Source organism: Phascolarctos cinereus, unplaced genomic scaffold (genome assembly GCF_003287225.1).
Source record: "Phascolarctos cinereus isolate Bilbo 61053 unplaced genomic scaffold, phaCin_HiC Scaffold_726;HRSCAF=1367, whole genome shotgun sequence".
NCBI classification, from domain to species: Eukaryota; Metazoa; Chordata; class Mammalia; order Diprotodontia; family Phascolarctidae; genus Phascolarctos; species Phascolarctos cinereus.
The window spans coordinates 307,071,106-307,089,519 of NW_027556098.1; the positions used below are offsets into that span (position 1 = coordinate 307,071,106).

At 39.9% G+C, this 18,414-nt stretch overlaps 1 protein-coding gene across 1 annotated transcript in view; it reads left to right on the forward strand.

The window, feature by feature from the left end:
• Window positions 1–10,545: 10,545 nt before the first annotated feature.
• HTR3B (5-hydroxytryptamine receptor 3B) overlaps window positions 10,546–18,414 on the forward strand; it is a 29,874-nt gene continuing 22,005 nt past the window's right edge. Inside the window, exon 1 of the mRNA XM_020989834.2 lies at window positions 10,546–10,603. Within this exon, the coding sequence (XP_020845493.1) occupies window positions 10,546–10,603 (58 nt within the window). The remainder of the gene's footprint in view (window positions 10,604–18,414) is intronic.

Consider the following 18,414-nt stretch of genomic DNA (forward strand, 5'->3'; position numbering starts at 1 on the left):
AGCCCACAGACACTTGGTCACCTTTTAGAACGCCCAGGTTTAACCCAGTTTTGCTTTAGTTCTGTCTTGGCAGATGCTTGCCAACTCCACTCTGTTTAAAAGTGCTTTCCTTGAAAAAGTTTATGTATGGTACCAAGTATTTTGATTCACTGCTGGGGTTTTTTTTGCCAGTTTTAAGAAGAAAATATTGCATGTGTTTGCATTGCGTAAGCAATATTAAATGAACACAAAATGTCTTTTTCCTGGTTGAGCAGAGCGTGTAAAGCAAAGGACATCATTAGTGTCACAAGGTGGCGCTCTGACTATGTAGACTGTTTTAGAAAACCATCTGCAGCAAACTCGGTTGACACTGAGGTTTGCATTTTCATGTTCCTTTGCTTTCAGGCTCAAGGGGCTCAGAGGAAAGTCTTGCCTCACTCCCACCATATTCAAGCAGACTATTATCTGTGCTGAGTCTTATCTCTGAGCACTAACAGTGTGAATTTCATCAGTCAGTCAGTAAGGACTTATTTCGCTCCTACTATGTGCCTACTATGCGCTTGGCACCATGTGAGATGCTTCGGTTACAAATATAAAACAACAACAAAGTAAACCTTACTCATAGGGAGCTTAGAGTCTATTGAGGGAGACAACATGTGACAAATAAATATAGGAAGAACAAATACAAGGGAGTTGAATACAAGGTAGTTTGGGAGGGCACTAGCAGCTGATGGGTTCAGGAAAAACATCCTGTAGAAGAGGGTGCTGGAGCTGCCTTTTGAAGGCGCTTAGGGATTCTTTGAGGTGAAGGTGGAGGGGGAAGCATGAAGGCAGAAGTGGAACAATGTAGTTGCTAAATAAATGTTCAGGCCATTCAAAGAGAGTTTTATAACAGCATTCATATTAGTTTATCCCCTTTCTACTCTTTTTCCCTCAACATTTTACATCACTAATTTGTGGAAATACAGGATTTCTCAAAAGGCTTAGTTCAGTTTTACTCTATTAAAGCTTAAAACTGCACCAAGACTTTTGGGACACTGTCAGTGCTGTGAGGTTGGTGTTGACCATACAAGGGGTATACTGGAACCAGCTCAAACTGACACAGGAGAACCAATTGTTAGATTTTCGTCATGATCATTTACACCTGAGAAATCAGCCAACACTACCAATCAGGACTTGATTTATTGTTTTATTGATTGTCTAGATTTAAGGAAGTGAAGGACAAAATGTAAATAGTGTGGATTAAACTTAAAAGTGTGTCATTTATCTCCCTCCCCCTCCCAATCTGGTTGTTAAACTCTAACAGCATACCCTTGACTGTATCCCAATTTCCAGTCAAGCAAACTAAGGAATTAAAAGATCAGCTGATTGTCCCTAGATGACATAATGAGAATTGACAGTGAAGACAAATTGACATCAGGAATACTTGCTCAGGCTAGCAGGCCACATCTCATTCTCCCGGTCTGTAAAAGATGTAGAAGATTGAATGTATCTGTGAACAAGGAAGGACCAAATTACAGTTAGTAGAAAGTTTCTGGGTTTATACCTCTTGGATTGGTAGAAGTGCTTTCCTTCCTTTTGATAATATTTTCAAATTTAGATTACAAAGACCAGAGGATGAAACTGTATTTTACATAGCATGTATATGTGACATATATACACATAAATATCCACATGGAAACCATAAGTTTAGTTTACAAAAATACCCTAACTCAATATTCTTTTACTCCCATGCTGAGTAAAAGTTGAGTCTAAAATTAGGTGGGAGGTGATGGATGGAAAGAAGAGGCTGACCAGAAAGCCATGCCAACAGACCATTAAAGGGTCAGAGCTGAGACAGGGTGGTTTAGTGAAGTGTCTTTGGAATCCAAGGACCTAAATTTAAGATCTGACTCTGATACGTACTTACTCTGCACAGTTAGTTAACTCTGTGACCTTGGACAAATCGCTTAACCTTTTGGGCCTCATTTGGGCTGGATTAGATGATTTTGAAGGCCCTTTCTATTCAAAATCCTATAATTTCTACTGTTTTACAGGGAGCAGAACATGCACAGAATACTTGAAAATTTGATTTTAAGCCCCCCAAAAAGTAAATATAGTATGACTTTGAAATTGAAGGGACAGACAGTGCCAGTGAGGAAAAGTCAATTCAGAACCTACTGCCCAGGTAAAGGCTGGCATTGGAGGGGTTGCCATTTATTCCTCTCTCTTCATTTTGCACTGCCTGACCAGATGTGCTGGAAAAATCTGGTTCCCCTGAATTTGTGCATCTGTCATAATTCCTGTCAATTTTAGCTGGAGAGGGAACAAAGACTGCTAGCGATTAACTTCAAAGAACTTTGTTGGAAAGGAATGAAGATATTTAAGGCCTATTTTGCGAACTAATTGCATTTGCATATTTATGGGATTTACTGATATAGCAGTAATTAAAAACTATTTAGTAGTCTTAAAGGACACATAACTCAGTTGCTGTTTGCATAATAAACACTTGCTTATTATGTTTATTATGTTTGCATAATAAACCCTTTCCCCCTGCTCTAGCCAAAGACATTGGCCAATGGAGAAGGTGCTTTATCTCACGTGTAATTCATGGGAAATAGTGCAAAGGATTCATAAGAAAGAGTGGGGGGCATAGGGCCAACTTGTGAATACAATAAAAGCATTCCAGCTTAGCACTGACTTTTACTTCTAGGCAAAGGATGGCAAATTCAAATTTCAGATAAGTTCTTTGCTTTCTTGCCCAAGTGGTATTATTTAAAGACCTTCGTGCTCAGCTTCTTGAAAATAGAAACTACTGGTGTGACTTGATCTACTGGTATATGTGGAAGATTCCGATAGGCTTCACTGTTTTAGCCCTCTATCCTAAAGGGTTCAAGAAGAGAGTGGTATTTTGGGTCCCTCAGAGGTAAGGAGACAAATAAGTAGGAAGGGAAGGGAAATGACAACTTGCTCTTCTAGAGTAGGATGTTTTAAAGGATAAAATCCAGAAGGACAGCTCTCATTTTTTAAAAAAAAGGAAATATCAAAATATATTAGCAAAACCAAGTCTTCTAGAAAGACCAGAAAACTTATGAAATGAAAGGCCTTGAACCATCTGATGACAGGCAGAGGGAAGTACCAAAGGAGATCAAAAGATTCCTGGATATAAACGTCCTTGAAACTAGTCTCTTCTACAAAATTACTCACATCTTCTAGCAGCATTTGTCTGCCAATAAGGAAGAATAATGGATAAGATCACAGGCCTATTGTTACATACAATTGATGAATGTTGTAATGTGCCTGAATTACAGTTATAAACAATGGCCTTCTTAGTAACAGATAGGTATTTGAAAAAACATACAGAAAAGTCAGAGAAAGCAGGTCCCAAATAGAGTGACTTAAAGCCATAGATTATTACAATGCATGGGAAAAAAGAAAATGGCAGTCTTCATCTCAGTTAAACCTCTGCATAAAAGGAAGCTTCTGTGTGTTCATTTACTCATAAAAGGTATATCCAGTATGCATGTGCTGCTTGAAACTCATCCCAGTTAGAGCCCATTAATGCAATTCAGACCTGTCTACTCTCAGCTTTACTGTGACTTACAAACATTCACATAGTCTTAAAGGAAGGACTCCTTCCTGCCAAGGTTAACCTTTCCAAAAAAGCTAAATCATATTATGGTAAATTCCACGTATCCCAGCTTCTCTGGAGATGCTGAGTTAAAAGAATGTGTAATAAGATGATTAATTAGAGACCCCTGATCAATTGATTCCCCCTAGTCTATCTGATAAAATTACAAAATATAAAGATCAGATAATACAGATAAGTGTTAAGGTCTTAGTATAAAAAGTATTGACACTTTGCAACCCCTTTAAGAGATGTGAAAAAGCTCTTCATAAATTTGGTGTGCACTAGGTATTTAGCTAGTAAAGTAAAGGATAGTGGCCTTTAAAGAGCAAGACAACACTCTCTAAAGAATAAGTCTGAGGAAAGTCTGAGTGGTGTAATCTCTGGCAGTTGAGAGGAACTATGGAGGAAGAGCCTAGCTCTTGAAAAGGAATTGTTCTTTTCCTGTTGGGGACAGAGAACATCTGCCTTCTTCCTTCTTCTGCCACAATAGTTCTCTGGCCAAGCCCCACTTGGTTATCCTTTGGGCCCTGATTGGCTTAGAGTGAATGTAAATAGCAATTTACCTTGAGGGTCTTCCCCACCCAGATTGATTTTTTTTTTTGACTGGGTAAAAAGAGGCCATTCTCTGTCTCATTTCTTACCTAGGTTTAATCACTGAATGGGCATTGCCTCAGCCAAACAGACCTGGGAAAGACCTTAGCTTGGAAAGGCCAAGGTCCCCCACTGCATCCTGGGCCATCTCCAGTCTTCCTGATCCATATTTGGCCACTGGACCCAGGTGGCTCTGGAGGAGACAGTGAGGCTGGTGACTTTGCACAGCCCTCCTCTCTTAAATCCAATTCATTTGCATCACCTCCCTGATGTCATGGTCCTCTTCCAGAATGAAGGACAAACAACAACAGCCCCCACTGGCAATGCTCATTGCAGTGGGACAGCTCATTCAGTGGAAGATGTTGTGCCCAGTAAAGAATATGCGCAGAGCTGTAGAATCTAGAGACATTCTTCCTTGTAGTCTGAAGTTGAGCTGCAAATAGTGGGTCCGGCTGAGCTACACGGCCAAGGTGGGCCCAAAGGGAACAGCTTGAGAACACTATGAAAAAAAGATTTGACATTGCCGTCTGGTACCATGGGTGTAGGGATTGCCATGGCAAGATATGTTTTACTTGTCCCTTTTATTAGTGTATTCTACATGCGTGCCTAACTCTTTCCATTAAGGTTATGCCTGTTTGTGGGAAAGTTTTGCTGCTGTTGTTCATGCTGTGTTATTTCTATAAATACTTTGGCTTTGAATAAATTGTTTCTGCCGGCTAACAATTAAAGGTAAACTAAGATAAGCTATAGTTTTGGGAATATGGCCCCCCATGATACCTTGAACTTGAGCTAGCCACACCCTGTGAGACCCAAACTGTGAGTCCAAGTTGGGGAAGGTGTCCTAGATTTACCTTCTAGTGAAGCAATCTTTCTCTGCTCTGCCTCTTCATTAGACCAATCCTCCATTTTCATACCCAAATTTTCCTTAAGGCACTTGGACTTTCTGGGTCTCTCCTACTACCCAAAATTGTGGCTGAAGATGAGGAAGAGGAAAAGGACCATATTCATCTTAACCATTGGATCATAGGACCAGTTTTTGAGCTGGAAGGGCCTCCAGAGGCCATCCAGTCCAGGGGTGGGGACCCTGGCCTTTGACTGGCTGGGCCTGACTTGAGGACCTGGAGGGCCACATGTGGCCACAGGTTCCCCATCCCTGATGTAGTCCAACCCTCTCATTTTAAAGAAGAGGAAACTGAGGCCCAGGGAAGTGAAGTGGTCATGTAGGTAGTGAGCATCAGAGGAAGGATTGGAACCCAGGTCCTCTGACTCATGAACAGTGCACTTTCCACTGTGAATTATTATATAATTGGAACTGAGGACAAGAACTTAGGACTTAAAAGTTCCTCCTCTTTTCTCCTTGATTTATCCTATGTGACCCAAACCAAATTGTGTCAACTCCCTGTGCCCTTGCCATTTATTCACCAATTGGGAATGCTAAGAAGATAAATTACTTGATGTTTTCAGAACACAGGGGTGGCATTTTGTGGAAAACAGAGCTAGGAATGAAGATGTGGCCAATTAAAATTTTTCTGACAAATCAATCAGCAGATATTTATCCAGAAGGGCTATTGAAGCCTACTGGGTTAGTATAACTGTGTCAATGTTTGCTTTTCTAAGTAGATTTGCCAACTATTCTAGGTCTAGTCAACTGTCAGAGGAAGCATCTCTAATGCTGATCAAACCTGATCTGATGTCCTATCACAAGAGCAGCTAAGTGTAACAAAAAGTCAACCCTGCTTGATTCAAATTGCCTGGGCATGGTAATGAACTCCCCACCCCCCACTTAGATGAAGCCAGACAGAGTACTTAGTTCTTACTCCAGTCTTCAAGGATCTGGACCTTAAGTGGTGGAGATCCATTGACATAGGTGCCAAACTCTGCTGTTTGGTAGTTAGCTTTTCAGAGTTGCTGTGGAAGCCAATCTGGTAATGAACCTCTCTGAAATTGGCCATTTTGGAGCTGAAGCACCAGAAGTAGCCTGCTATGGAACCTATCCTCATAGCCTTTTCAGCAAGGGTTCTTAACCTAGGTTTCATTTACAGGTCCTAAGAGGTTTGTGAACTTGGTCAGGAAAAATTACATCTTTTACATCTTTGCTTTAATACAGTTGCTTTCCTTTGTAATTCCATGTATTGTATTTTATGCATTTAAAATATTATTCTGAAAAAGGGTCCATGGGATTCATTTGATTCCCAGTGGGGTCCATGGCACAAAAAAAGGGTCAGCCTAGGTTTACAGCTCCCTAGGAACCTCCAGAATTTGTACTTTGCTGACATAACCTTCAAGAACCCAGGGTTACTCCACATCATAAGGTTAGCTTCCTTCTACTATGTAAGTATATATTTATGTAAGGCACTATTGCTTTGTATGTGGACAATTTGGTTGCTGAAAGGGAGTAGAAAAATAACATTTGTCTAAGGGTCACAGACAAAATCAGTTTGAGAAGAAAGACAATCCCTCACATAAAATGTTTAAGGAGAAACACAAACTAGTCTGAGGACCTAAGAGGAAACTGCCCCCTCAAATGAATGTAGTTGTTTGAAAGCAGAGCAATGACTGAGTTAAGATGGTTGTGATGCATGTGGTAATCAGGTTATTCACACATAGCTCTTTTCAGAGTTTTAAAGGATCTAGCTGAGAAAATAATTCTAACTGTTGGCGGACCATGAGAAGATTATGTAAGGATTGATGAAGTTATACCTATCAGGTGGGTTTTTTTTGAGTTTCATGTCATGTTACAGATGGCTCATTGCTTATGAGGCATTGATTTGCATCATTTGAAGCCAAAGAATAATATAGGCGATGACCAGATTAACATAGAAGCAATAAAAGAAGCTAAGATCAAGAGCAGGGCCTAGAAGACACAGAATACAGAAACTGCCAGGATCTGAGCTAATAGACCCTACAGCTGTTTTGCTGAGTGCCCTGTTGTTTGATAGAGAGGCACTGCTTTGCTAGTAGCTGATTGTCTCTAGAGAAAGACCAATTTAAGTCAGATAATAAAAATGATGATGATAATAATAATAGCTAAGATTTATAAAGTGCTTACTGTGTGCCAGGCACTGTGCTAATCACTTTACAATTTTTATCTTATTTGATCCTCACAATACCTCTGAAAAGTAGGTGCTATTATTATCCTTATTTTACAGGTAAGGAAGTTGAGGCAAACAAGGGTTAAGTGACTTGACCAGGGTGCTTTAGCTAGTAAGTATCTGAGACTAGACTTGAACTCAGGTCTTCCTGACTCCAGGCCCAGCAAGGTATTCATTGTGTCACATAGCTACTACCCAGAAATATACTCAACAGATGTAAGAATCTGATTTGGAGGAGAGATGATTCTTGTTGCTAGGTGGAAAGCTCTCAGGACTTATTGACCTCTAGCACCATCTACATCCAGAGAAGAGAGAAACCTCTCAGGGGTGCCTGTGTTGACCTTTACTGCCTTCTATAGCTTAAGAAAGGAGGAAGAAAGAGAAAGTCAGGCTTTGTAGCTGTTTTGAGTTATGTTAATACGTTAATAACACTTTCTCAGAGCCCTCCCAAAGGTGGCTGTGTGCTAAGAGCTTGACTCTGCTCCAACAGCCTGAGAATAGCAGGAGAAGGAAGAGCTGTTAAGATTAGAAAGGGAGCAGAGTGCAGAAAGGCAGTTTTGCCCAGCAGGTGATATAGCGCAGACTTCTTTAAAGAGACCAAGGAAATCAAAGTCTGCTATTCTGAGTTGTAAGTGGCCCCAGATGTACGGGTTTCCCTACTCATGTGCTTCCCTGTTAGATTTGGTAATTGTGTGCCCATTCTCCCCTATGGACACTATGTGCATTGGTGGAAGAATATGCCCCAGGTTTATGGGTGAAGTGTAATATTTTTATTATTTCTACTTTTTACTTCTGTCAAGTAAAAGACACAATTATTGCTGCTTTTGCCCTTTTGTTTAATAAACATTTCATGCCTAAGAATAAAAGGTGTTATTGTAACTGATTTTGTTTAAATGGGAACACAGGGTGGGGGCTCAAGAGCTACATTGGTGAGAGGTAAGTATGTAACTCCCTCACACGAGGACACCCTTAATTTTAAGCTGTGGCCACATGCTTACCTCTCTAGGTAACTATTCTGTTTGAAGTGAATATAAGTAGGATAAGCAAACCAATATCAGTCTAGGAAGAGAGAGGACCTCCAGAGAGTTGAGGGTCAGTACCATGCCTGGGCTACATGTATCTTGTATATACCTTCTTATTTACATTCTGGCTCTTCCATTAGTGTTCCATTAGTGCATAAGTTCCCTAAGGGCAGGGAATACTTCTATGTTATGGCTTTTCTTTAAATCCCTAACACTTAACACAATTCCTGGAGTAGACATTTAATAAATGCTTGTTGATTGATGAATGAAGGCATTGGAGTAAGACTTTAGGGGAGGCCAGCATACTATAAATAATATTAGATTGTAGATATGTCAATATTTGCATGAGAAACAATACATCAGTAAATGGAATGTCTAGAATTGTCTAGATCCAGGCTAGGAAAATGGAAAGCCCAGATGACGATGTGAGAGCAAACTTTTACAGAACTCTGGGTTTTAGAGAAAGTAAAGATTTTGAAACCACCCTGGGGCAAAGTGATGGGACAGTTCATAGTGTAGTAGCCAGGTAAGATCAGATTAGAATTTCATTGCTTCTCACTGAAGGCCATTTTAAAATAGTCAATTTGAAAAAGCTTTAAAAGAAATCAAAGCTCAAGGGAGTTAACTACCCAGGGAAGGGTGTGGTCAGTGCAAGGAAATTAAGTAATCCAGGGAAACTGTAGAACTAGAGTTTAGAAGTCTCTCCTGATTTATGTAAGAATGTGATACAGTGGAAAGAGGGCTGGATTTAGAGTTGGAGCACTCAGTTTGAATGCTACCTCTGCTAGCTACCTTTCACTACCTGTGTGACCTTGGCAAAGTCACTTACCCTTGCCGAGCCTTATTTGATCTATGATCTTATGAGTGTGGTAGATTTGGAGTCCAAGCAGAAAGGACTTTATTGCTCAGTTGATCAGATGAGGTATGACTGAGTATTCTGCTTTGATATATAAGGAAAGACAACTGGAAATGCATGTAAAAATCTGGTGTCCATGTACCTGTAACTTGCTTGTTCTGCAGAGAGTCCATTCTCCCAAGATTCTCCCCCACTGTAGTAAAATCCCCTCTCATTGCACTCAAAAGACTAAGCATTTATGCTTAAGTGGGTGTGACTGGGGAAGGTGCATTGCAGAAAAAATATTGGGGAAAGAACCACAGGGATATACTCAGGATTTTTGTGCCAGAAACCCCTAGTCCCCTGGGTAGTGATGGTATAAAGTTACCCAAGCAGTAGTGGCTTTGTTTTGATGCATGACATGGGAGGGGTGGGGTTGACACGGACTGGGATTCATGAACCTAGAATTAGCAAATTTTCCAAATTTAGGTAGCATGATAGTCAATCAGTCATTCATAGAACTAGATTAGAGAAACAAGGACAGAGAACAAAACCACTGATTACCCTTAATTTTCCTCATTTTTGGATGTCAACCTTTAGTTCTGGACTTCTGCAATAATCCAGAGATTGTGAACTCCATTATGAACACCTGTGTCCATTCATTAAAACGAGCAAAAGTGAAAAATCATTTCAGCCTCTTTTTGGTTCTTATTCAGGTTGCTTCTTATTATCTTATCTTCTGAAATGTGGCAAGTGAAAATTTAAGGAGTACTCCCAATTGTCAAAAGTCAATGCCTTTTAATGAAAAGGATGCAGAAAAGACAAAAAGCAGACAGCATTTTTTCCCAGTGCGTTGTTAGCATTTGTTCTTCATTAAACAATAACAGATTTCCATTAGCCTGAGTAATTCAAGAGCCCAATAACTATTGTCAAATGCTGAAGATGTTACTGCCTAAGTCTGATTTTGAGTAGCTATTTGGATCTTAATTATTAATGGGATTAGCCTTTTGTATGTCAGCAAGAGCACAGCCTAAGGTAAAAGCACTACAGGAAATCATATTAGAATAGAATTTCCTTTCCTTAGGGGCTCCCCTTAGATTCCATTATTCACTTAGCTTTCCTATGTCAGAGAAATTAAAATCTTGCCTGTGATCAGATCCCATAGGAAAAACCATGGAGGGAAGGTAGAGATGTGGCACTGGCATTAGTTCCAAAATGTTCAAATGATAGTTGTGTTGGCCTTTGGTCACATTTAGTGATTATAAAATAGCCTGGACAAAAAGCCGACACCATATGAAAAAAGAGCAGACCAGAGCAGAGTGCAGAGAAGCCTCCTTAGGAAAGAAAGGCTCTGTGTCATCCTTCAGCTAGCTGATAAACAATGCTTCCATTTGCTCCTTGAGGACCATCCGTTGAATGCTTAGGCGGGGGGTGATGGCAGCTCTGTTGTCACTTGTCTTGGTGGCAGTCTCAGGTAAGTGGCTTTAATGGTTAATGTGTGTCAACTCTTTAAAAACCATGAGTTGTCTTTTTATACACTATGCTGTACACGCTCTCCTGATTGCTCGTTTCATTAGCCATCTGTAAAATGCCAGCACTGAGAAGATATATAGAGACCAATCATTCATTTAGGACTTTGTGGTTTTAATTGGATACCCATAGATATATGCTTTTATACCCATTATAGATGAGAAAAAAGAATCCGAAGTGTATTGTTTTAATGATTTAATTAGTGACTGCTTTTCTAAAAATCAAGTCCTATTTGCAGTTATTCTCATAGATAGCTTTTGGGTATATTCTATTTTTAAATTCATTTCCACATTTGGGTAAAAACAAAAACAAAAACAAATAAACATCCTTATCCTTCTTAATCGTCTTGCGTCTAGAAGCCCTGTAAATGTTTTCCAGTGGTATACCATGTCCTCAGAGACTTGAATATTCTTTTGTTACTACAATTTTATCTCAAGCTTTATAGAGCACAGTTCTAGGGGTGGGCATTATTCTAAAGCAGGTCATTGTGAATCTAAAAAATCATTTCTCCAACTGAAAAAAAAAGTTACCCATCAAGAAGAGTAACTTTTCTACACCTTGTTGTTTCTATTTCAGCATTAGCAATATTAATTCTACTTGGTTGAAACATTTTAGTGGGATTAGGGAATTCTCTTGACTTTACACTGTCATCTAGAAGTATCTATGTTCGTTTTGTTGCTTTCCCAGTTGGGGTATAGGAATCCTAGAGGCCCCGATAGAGCACTCCAAAAATTCTGGTGGAAATAATGTGGGTTGTCAGAAACTAATGTGGTGACCTGTAGGTGGATGGAAGAAAAGAATAAAGACCTACTGCTCCCCAAAGATAGTGCAAGGAGTCCAGGAAGGTTGAATTTAAACTGGAAGAAATTTTAAAGCATAAAAAAAAAGTAGGGGCAGATTTAAAATTTAAGTGCCAAAAAGAGGATTCAGAGCAGACAACTATGAATCCCAAAACACAGACTTATAGAGGCTGACAGAATATAGAAGCTTTGTATTCTGCAAAAAAGATAATAACGTTAAGAAAACTTAAAAAAAAAACTTTTCATACTTCCCCGATTTTTCGTGGTTTGTATCATCGGTAATTTAAGTCTCAAAAGTCAGTATGGAAAGTGCTTCACAATTGGTTCCAGCATAAATCAGGCACAGAACTTTTGTTGCAGTAATAGAACTCCTTTGGGGTTTAGCTGGGTTAACATAAAGTTGATTTGTAAATGCAAAAGGATTGAACAAATTATCAGTGAATATTTACTGTCTTGTGAAAAATATAGGAGTAGTTCTTTAACTCCAAGATTTTCTGCCTAATTATACTTTTTACTTTCTATCTTAATATAGGAATTTTTTTTAAAGATCATTCATTTATGCTCCCAATAAGCTCTTCTTTAGCCTACCCCAAGATCAGTTCACATCCTTGGGGTCTATTCCCTTCCAGTTCTCAGGCTTAGGTTCATTACAATACTGAAGAAGCCACAACTAAAATGAAGAAAGACCTCTTCATTGAAGTGACACAACCAAATGGGTGCAAGATACACCTATAACTGGGGACAAGAGCAAAGCATTGCAAGCTGTGCCTTATTCATCAATGAGCTGTGCCCACTCATCAAAACAAAGAAAACTGAGACATAATTTAATTTTCTTTCTCTTTTATTTTTGGTGCCCTACTATACTTAAAAGTACTTTGAAACTCTTTCCTTCACAGATTTTACTTCTAGGAGATTCTTCCCTGAAGACAAGTAAAATATTCCAAGTTAAAAAAATTAATATTCAAGGAGACAATGGGGCCAGGAATCTTTCCTAGCCTTGTTCTTGATGGCGTCTATCAGTGTCTGTTGAAATATCTCTGATCTCTGAGTCATTTAGTACTTCTGTGAATGTCACATTAGCTTTCATTGGGGCATAATTTACTGTTAATTAATGGTCACTTAAATTCTTAATCTCCTCCTTGTAATTGATCTTTCTTCTCAGGCAAATTGGCATTCATAGTAGAAATGTAATTAATTATTATTTCTTCTTTTAAAAAAAATAGTCTTCCCCTAGAACACAAAAGCAATCCAATCGTTCATTATCTTTCTTCTGTAATTTTTTATTTCGTCTATATTGCTAGTTCATTTCTTTCTGTTATTTCCTTTTTGCCTCTTCCTAAAGCATTTTTATGTTTTTATCCTTCGCTGGAAATTCATACAGATATTTTCTGACAGCTTTTAGAAAACACATGTCCTACTCAAATCAGGCCCAGAATATTTGGAATGTGTCCTAAGAAATAATGATGTTGGGGAGATGGGCTGGCTCATTCATTCCCCAGGACTGTGTCTCCTTTCAGTCTTTAACTATTTCCTTCACACTAACACATAAACCCATCAGTGTTTCCCTATCTGAAACCTGAATTTGGATCTCCCTAATGAAGCAAAAAGGTGAGCTATCCATTGCCAAGCTATCAGGAAGGACATCAGAGAAGCCTCATTGGAAATCCTGATTCATCACCCCTGGTGTACTGTCATCTAAAAAGTCCTATCAGGCAGTCTGATCCATGAATATTTTCCCTGGCTATATACACTGTATATTTTGACAATCGCTGTTCAAAATAACCCTAAAAATGGTACTCAAATTCAGTCTCTCCCTTCCCACCCCTGCCTGCATAGCTGAATAGCTGATGCTGCTGTTCAGCATCTTCTTGAGAGCATAGTTAGGAAGTAAAATGCTCATTAGATTCCCAGCTCTGATGATAATGAAGGTGAATATTCCACTGCCCACAATGAGCCTGGAACTGTACCTCCAGCACAATTGTGTTAGCATTTTGGTCACAGTGACATTGATAAATCATAGAAATTGCTGCCTGTGGCGGCAAGTGACACGACATCATTCATAAAGAAATGGGTATAAACAGGATTGTCGCACAGGGAGAAGATATCTCATTTACAGTTTCCTGCTGGATCCCTCATACCTTCAGCAGCTCATCAAAATAACCATCAAAACCACTGAGAGCCCAGGCAAATGCATGCCCAGGACACTCCAGATTAGATTTCACTCACGCACTTTGGCAGGAGGTGTGCAATTTGCTTCAGTCCAATGACTTAGCGAAGCTTCAAGTTCCCCAAGGGCTAGCAAAGCTTGTGAACAAAATATCTTTCTGCAATTCAGAGAAAGCATTCACAAATTTGTCACTTACAATTGTTGATGTTCATTTCTCTTGCTTCCCATCCCCGCCCCCAGTCGTTGCCCTTCCAGCCCTTCTATGAATCAAGATTCCTGGCACATAGGAAACAATTTTTTTCCCTGGATCCAGAGAGAATTTTCTCAAAACAAAGATTACATTTTCTGACAAGTGCATTTTTATTTAACGAGCCAAAAGAGATAAGATTTTTCAAGTAGAAAAGTATGAAACAAAAATCACATTAATTCAACCTTACTCATCTGTGTTCATTGATTTCCATAATCAACAAACATTTATTTATTAATTGCCTGTTATGTATCAGAAATTGCACGGGGCTCTGGGAATACAAAAACAAAGCCAGAACAGTCCTTGCCTTCAAAGAGCTTTTGTTCTATGGAGGCATGCATAATTTTCCCCCCTCCTACCCCTCTCTCTCACCCCATATATCCAACCAATTACCACATTGTGTTCATTTCTACCTCCATGCCATCACTCAAATCCATTCCAGTCTCTCTACTCATACTACTACCATTATAGTTCAGACCCTTATCATCTTTGAACTATTGCAATACTATCCTAATTGGTCTCCCTGCCTCAAGTCTCACCACTCCCAGTCTATCTTCTAGAAGCACAGCTGCTAGCTAGAGTGATATTCTGAGAGTGTAGCTCTAACCAAGTCATTCCCCCTACTCAATAAACTCCAATGGCTCATTATTGCCTCTGGGATCAAATAGAACCTCCTCTGCTCAGCTTTAAAGCCTTTCACAACCTATTCCCTTACTACCATTCCAGCCTTATACATTCCCCCGTTTCCCACACTCTATTGTCCTGCAAATAGTCTTCTTGTTCTTTCAGCCATTTCCAGATGTATAAATGCCTAATATCACTCCCTTTTCACCTCTACCTCTTCAAATCCCTTATTTCCTGCAAAACTTATCTAGACACACCTTTGACATGAAGCCAATTGCTAGTGCCCTCTCTTTCCCCCAAATTACCTTGTATTTATTTCATATCCATTTTATGTATATGTATATGTGTTGTGTGTGTGTGTGTGTGTGTGTGTATGTGTACATACATACATATATATGTACAATCTCCCCTGATCAAATGTAAACTCCTTGAAGCCAGGGATTGTTTCATTTTTGTCATGGATCTGCAGTGCTTAGTACTGTACCTGGTACAAAGCTGGTGTCTAATAAATGCTTGTTGATTAATAGCATCTAGGTAGCAGGATTGTTGTAAACATTAATCAAATGAGGTAACATGTTTAAAGCACTTGATAAGTCTTTTTTTCTTTTTGCTAGGCAATGGGGTTAAGCGTCACACAGCTAGTAAGTGTTATGTGTCTGAGACTGGATTTGAACTCCGGTCCTCCTGAATCCAGGGCCGGTGCTCTATCCACTGTGCCACTTAGCTGCCCCACTTGATAAGTCTTAAAGTTCTATGTAAATGCTCACTATTATTTTTAACAACAACAATAATAACTGGGGAAAAGTACATGCAGAATTATGTGTAATATGTATTCTGGGTAATTTGGGAGGGTACAAGGTGCTAGCACTTGAGGGATCAAGGAAGTCTTCTTGTAGAAGGTGGTGCTTGAATTGAGTATTGAAAGAAATTATGAATTCTGAGAGGTGTGGTCTGGTGTTCCCTACTTTTCCAGTCTTACTTCATGCCATGTATTACCTGGCCATGCATTCTGTGCTCTACCCAAATCAGTTTCTTTTGATCCTTAAAGCCTCTAAATCCTTAAATCCTCTAACCTTTATGCTTTTACTTTTGCTATTCCTTATGCTTGGAATATTCTTCTTTTCCTTCTTTACTTGTTCAATTTCTTTTGTTCTGGCACTTTTCAGTCATGTCTGATTTTATGATCCTGTTTGGGGTTTTCTTGGCAAAGAAACTGGAGTGGTTTGCCATTTCCTTCTCCAGCTCATTCTACAGATGAGGAACTGAGGCAAACAGTGTTAAGTGACTTGCCCAGGGTCACACAGCTATAAATATTTAAGGTCAGATTTGAACTTGTGATGCGTCTTCCTGATTGCAGGGCTGGCACTCTACCCACTTCACCACCTCGCTGTCCTACCCACCTACTTCATGGAGCCCTTCTTCATACCTTCCAGTTGGTAACAACCTTTTCCCCTCTCAGACCTCACATAGCATTTTATTTTGGATCTCTCTAATGAACTTAGGTATACTTCTCTATTATAATCGTATATGGATATATCTTATCTCCCTCTTAGACTATAAATTCCATGAACACAGTGACCATGTCTTAAATATGCTTTTTTAAATCTCCATCAGAATCTAGGACAGTGCTTTGTATATGGTAGGCACTTAATAAACGTGTGTTGAATAGTTTCCCTTAGTTTTTTAGGTTCACACAATAGCTGATTGCCAGGATTCTGTGGCAACTGTCCCAGAAACACATGAGAGTAAGAAAGAGTTCAAAAGAGCAAGGTTATTGCTAACCTTAGGAGAGAATCATCATTGTCCAACCACTTAGTATATTCTATGCTTTAGACTCAATCATCGTTAAGTCTGACCCATTCATGACTTTACACAGGAATACACAGCACAGGACAATACAAATACAAGTGTGAAGGGAAAACCACGCACCTGGGGAGTCTAACCAGACTCCCTAGAGCAGCACTGCTCAGTCACAGTGTAGTCTCACCTGGCTTTCATGCCTGTCAACACACTCAGCTTTATGGTCACAGTATAAGGACCAATTTAGGAAATACCAACCCAGGTCTGGACTATTTCTATTTTTATTAGCTCAGGCCAACTCAGAGTAGAGGAGAAGCTTGTCAGGAGCTTGTTCTGAAACGGCTGCCTCTCTGATTTCTCGTAATAGTATCACAGAATTTATGACTTTAGAGATGTTAGAACTAATCTACACACACACACACACACACACACACACACACACACACATGCTCGAGTAAACGAGGCCCAGTGAAATGCCTTGCCTAAGATCACATAACTAGAAAGTAAAGGGCAAAGATTCAAACCCAGACCTCCAAATTCAGCTCTCATAAGGTCCCTTCACCTCCATGTGTGGGAGCTGGAAGGGCATGGTGACCCAGCTTTACTCTATCTACCCAGGGGAAACTGATTTGCACCCAAAAGAACTTAGAACATCATCCCCCTATTCATGGACCCCAAACCATTGGTTATTGGTTAACCGCCATCCCAAGGGGGGGCTGGTACAAGCTGCTCAAGGTCTGTATCATGTGTCTCAATACTTCCATGTCTGGCACTCTCTTCCTGTGGATCATCTTTGCTGCCCTTCTCTTGGACCTTTGGGAGGTAAGTCTCAAACTGGCTTCTTCTTATCCAGTGCTAGGTCTTTCCCTGCCTTCCCTGATTCTTGTCCCAAGCTCACCGGCCCTGTCAGGCTAGATCATTAGGGGAAAACATGGGAAACCAAGACCCTGACCAATTAGGTATTACCAAGTCCTCATTGGGGACTTAGATATCTGATTGCCCCCTAGCTATCCAGGACTAGAGCCCTCCTGTTACCCAGTAGCTCCAGTTAGTCTGATATTAAGCCTGTTTCTTTTTGTCTGCTCACTTAGCTCTATGTTCCAAATCCCCAAGCAATAGGATGTCCTGCTAAACAGTACTTTAAGAAATTAGGTCTTTTTGAAACACTTCCATCAGCACTGCCTCTTCCTGGACCAAAATGGTTCTCAGTTGGGAATTCATTAAAAATGGGGCTATCAAAGCCCATCTTCCCTGTCAGAGTCCCCAAATTCTGCTTCTGAGAGGAATGCCTCCAAACTTCCAGAAACTCCATCTCCATAGTTTACCAGCAGGGAGCTGCCCTCCTCCATCAGAGTAATGTTCCAGTCTAGGGCAGGGTGATGATACTCCCTTCTTTCCCCTACTAACAACCAACCTTGCTTGCTTTGTTGAAGATGAGGTTTTAATCATCAGCCCACAATGGCCTACAAAGACCATTGTCTGCTCATCATTCTCGGACACATGGTGCAAAAACCACAAGTTAGGGCAACAGCTGCAATTGTAGCTGTAGAAGCTGATGGAACGGTCACAATCACACACATGAAGTCCTGCTGTGTCACAAGCTGAGCAGCCACCCCTTTAATTTTAAGCACTATCAAATCCTATAGGGTTATAGGATTGGTAGAATTTGTAGTGTTAGTTTTACTTCTCAAGCTCCTACAACCCTCAGCTGCCTTGGTTCTGTGACCTCTGACATGGACACCATTCAAGAGAATAGGAAAGTGATTTAAAGGTTGTTCTGGGTTCAGTTTAGTAATTTTTTGATTGTGTCCAACTCTTTGTAACCCTATTTGGGATTTTCTTGGCAAAGATACTGGAGTGATTTGCCATTTCCTCCTCCAGCTTATTTTACAGATGAGGATCTGAGGCAAACATGGTTAAATTACTAATCTTATATTAGAGTCATTACTGCCCACTCATTGGTATATTCTGTATCTAAGACTTCAAATAGTTTCCAGTATAGTCCAATGCAAAAGGCTTTTCCTATAGACACTTAAAAAACTGGGGAACCCAACACAAATTTATAGGAAAAATCACTGAGGTAACCTGATTCCCAGGGCAGCTAGGTGGATAGAGTG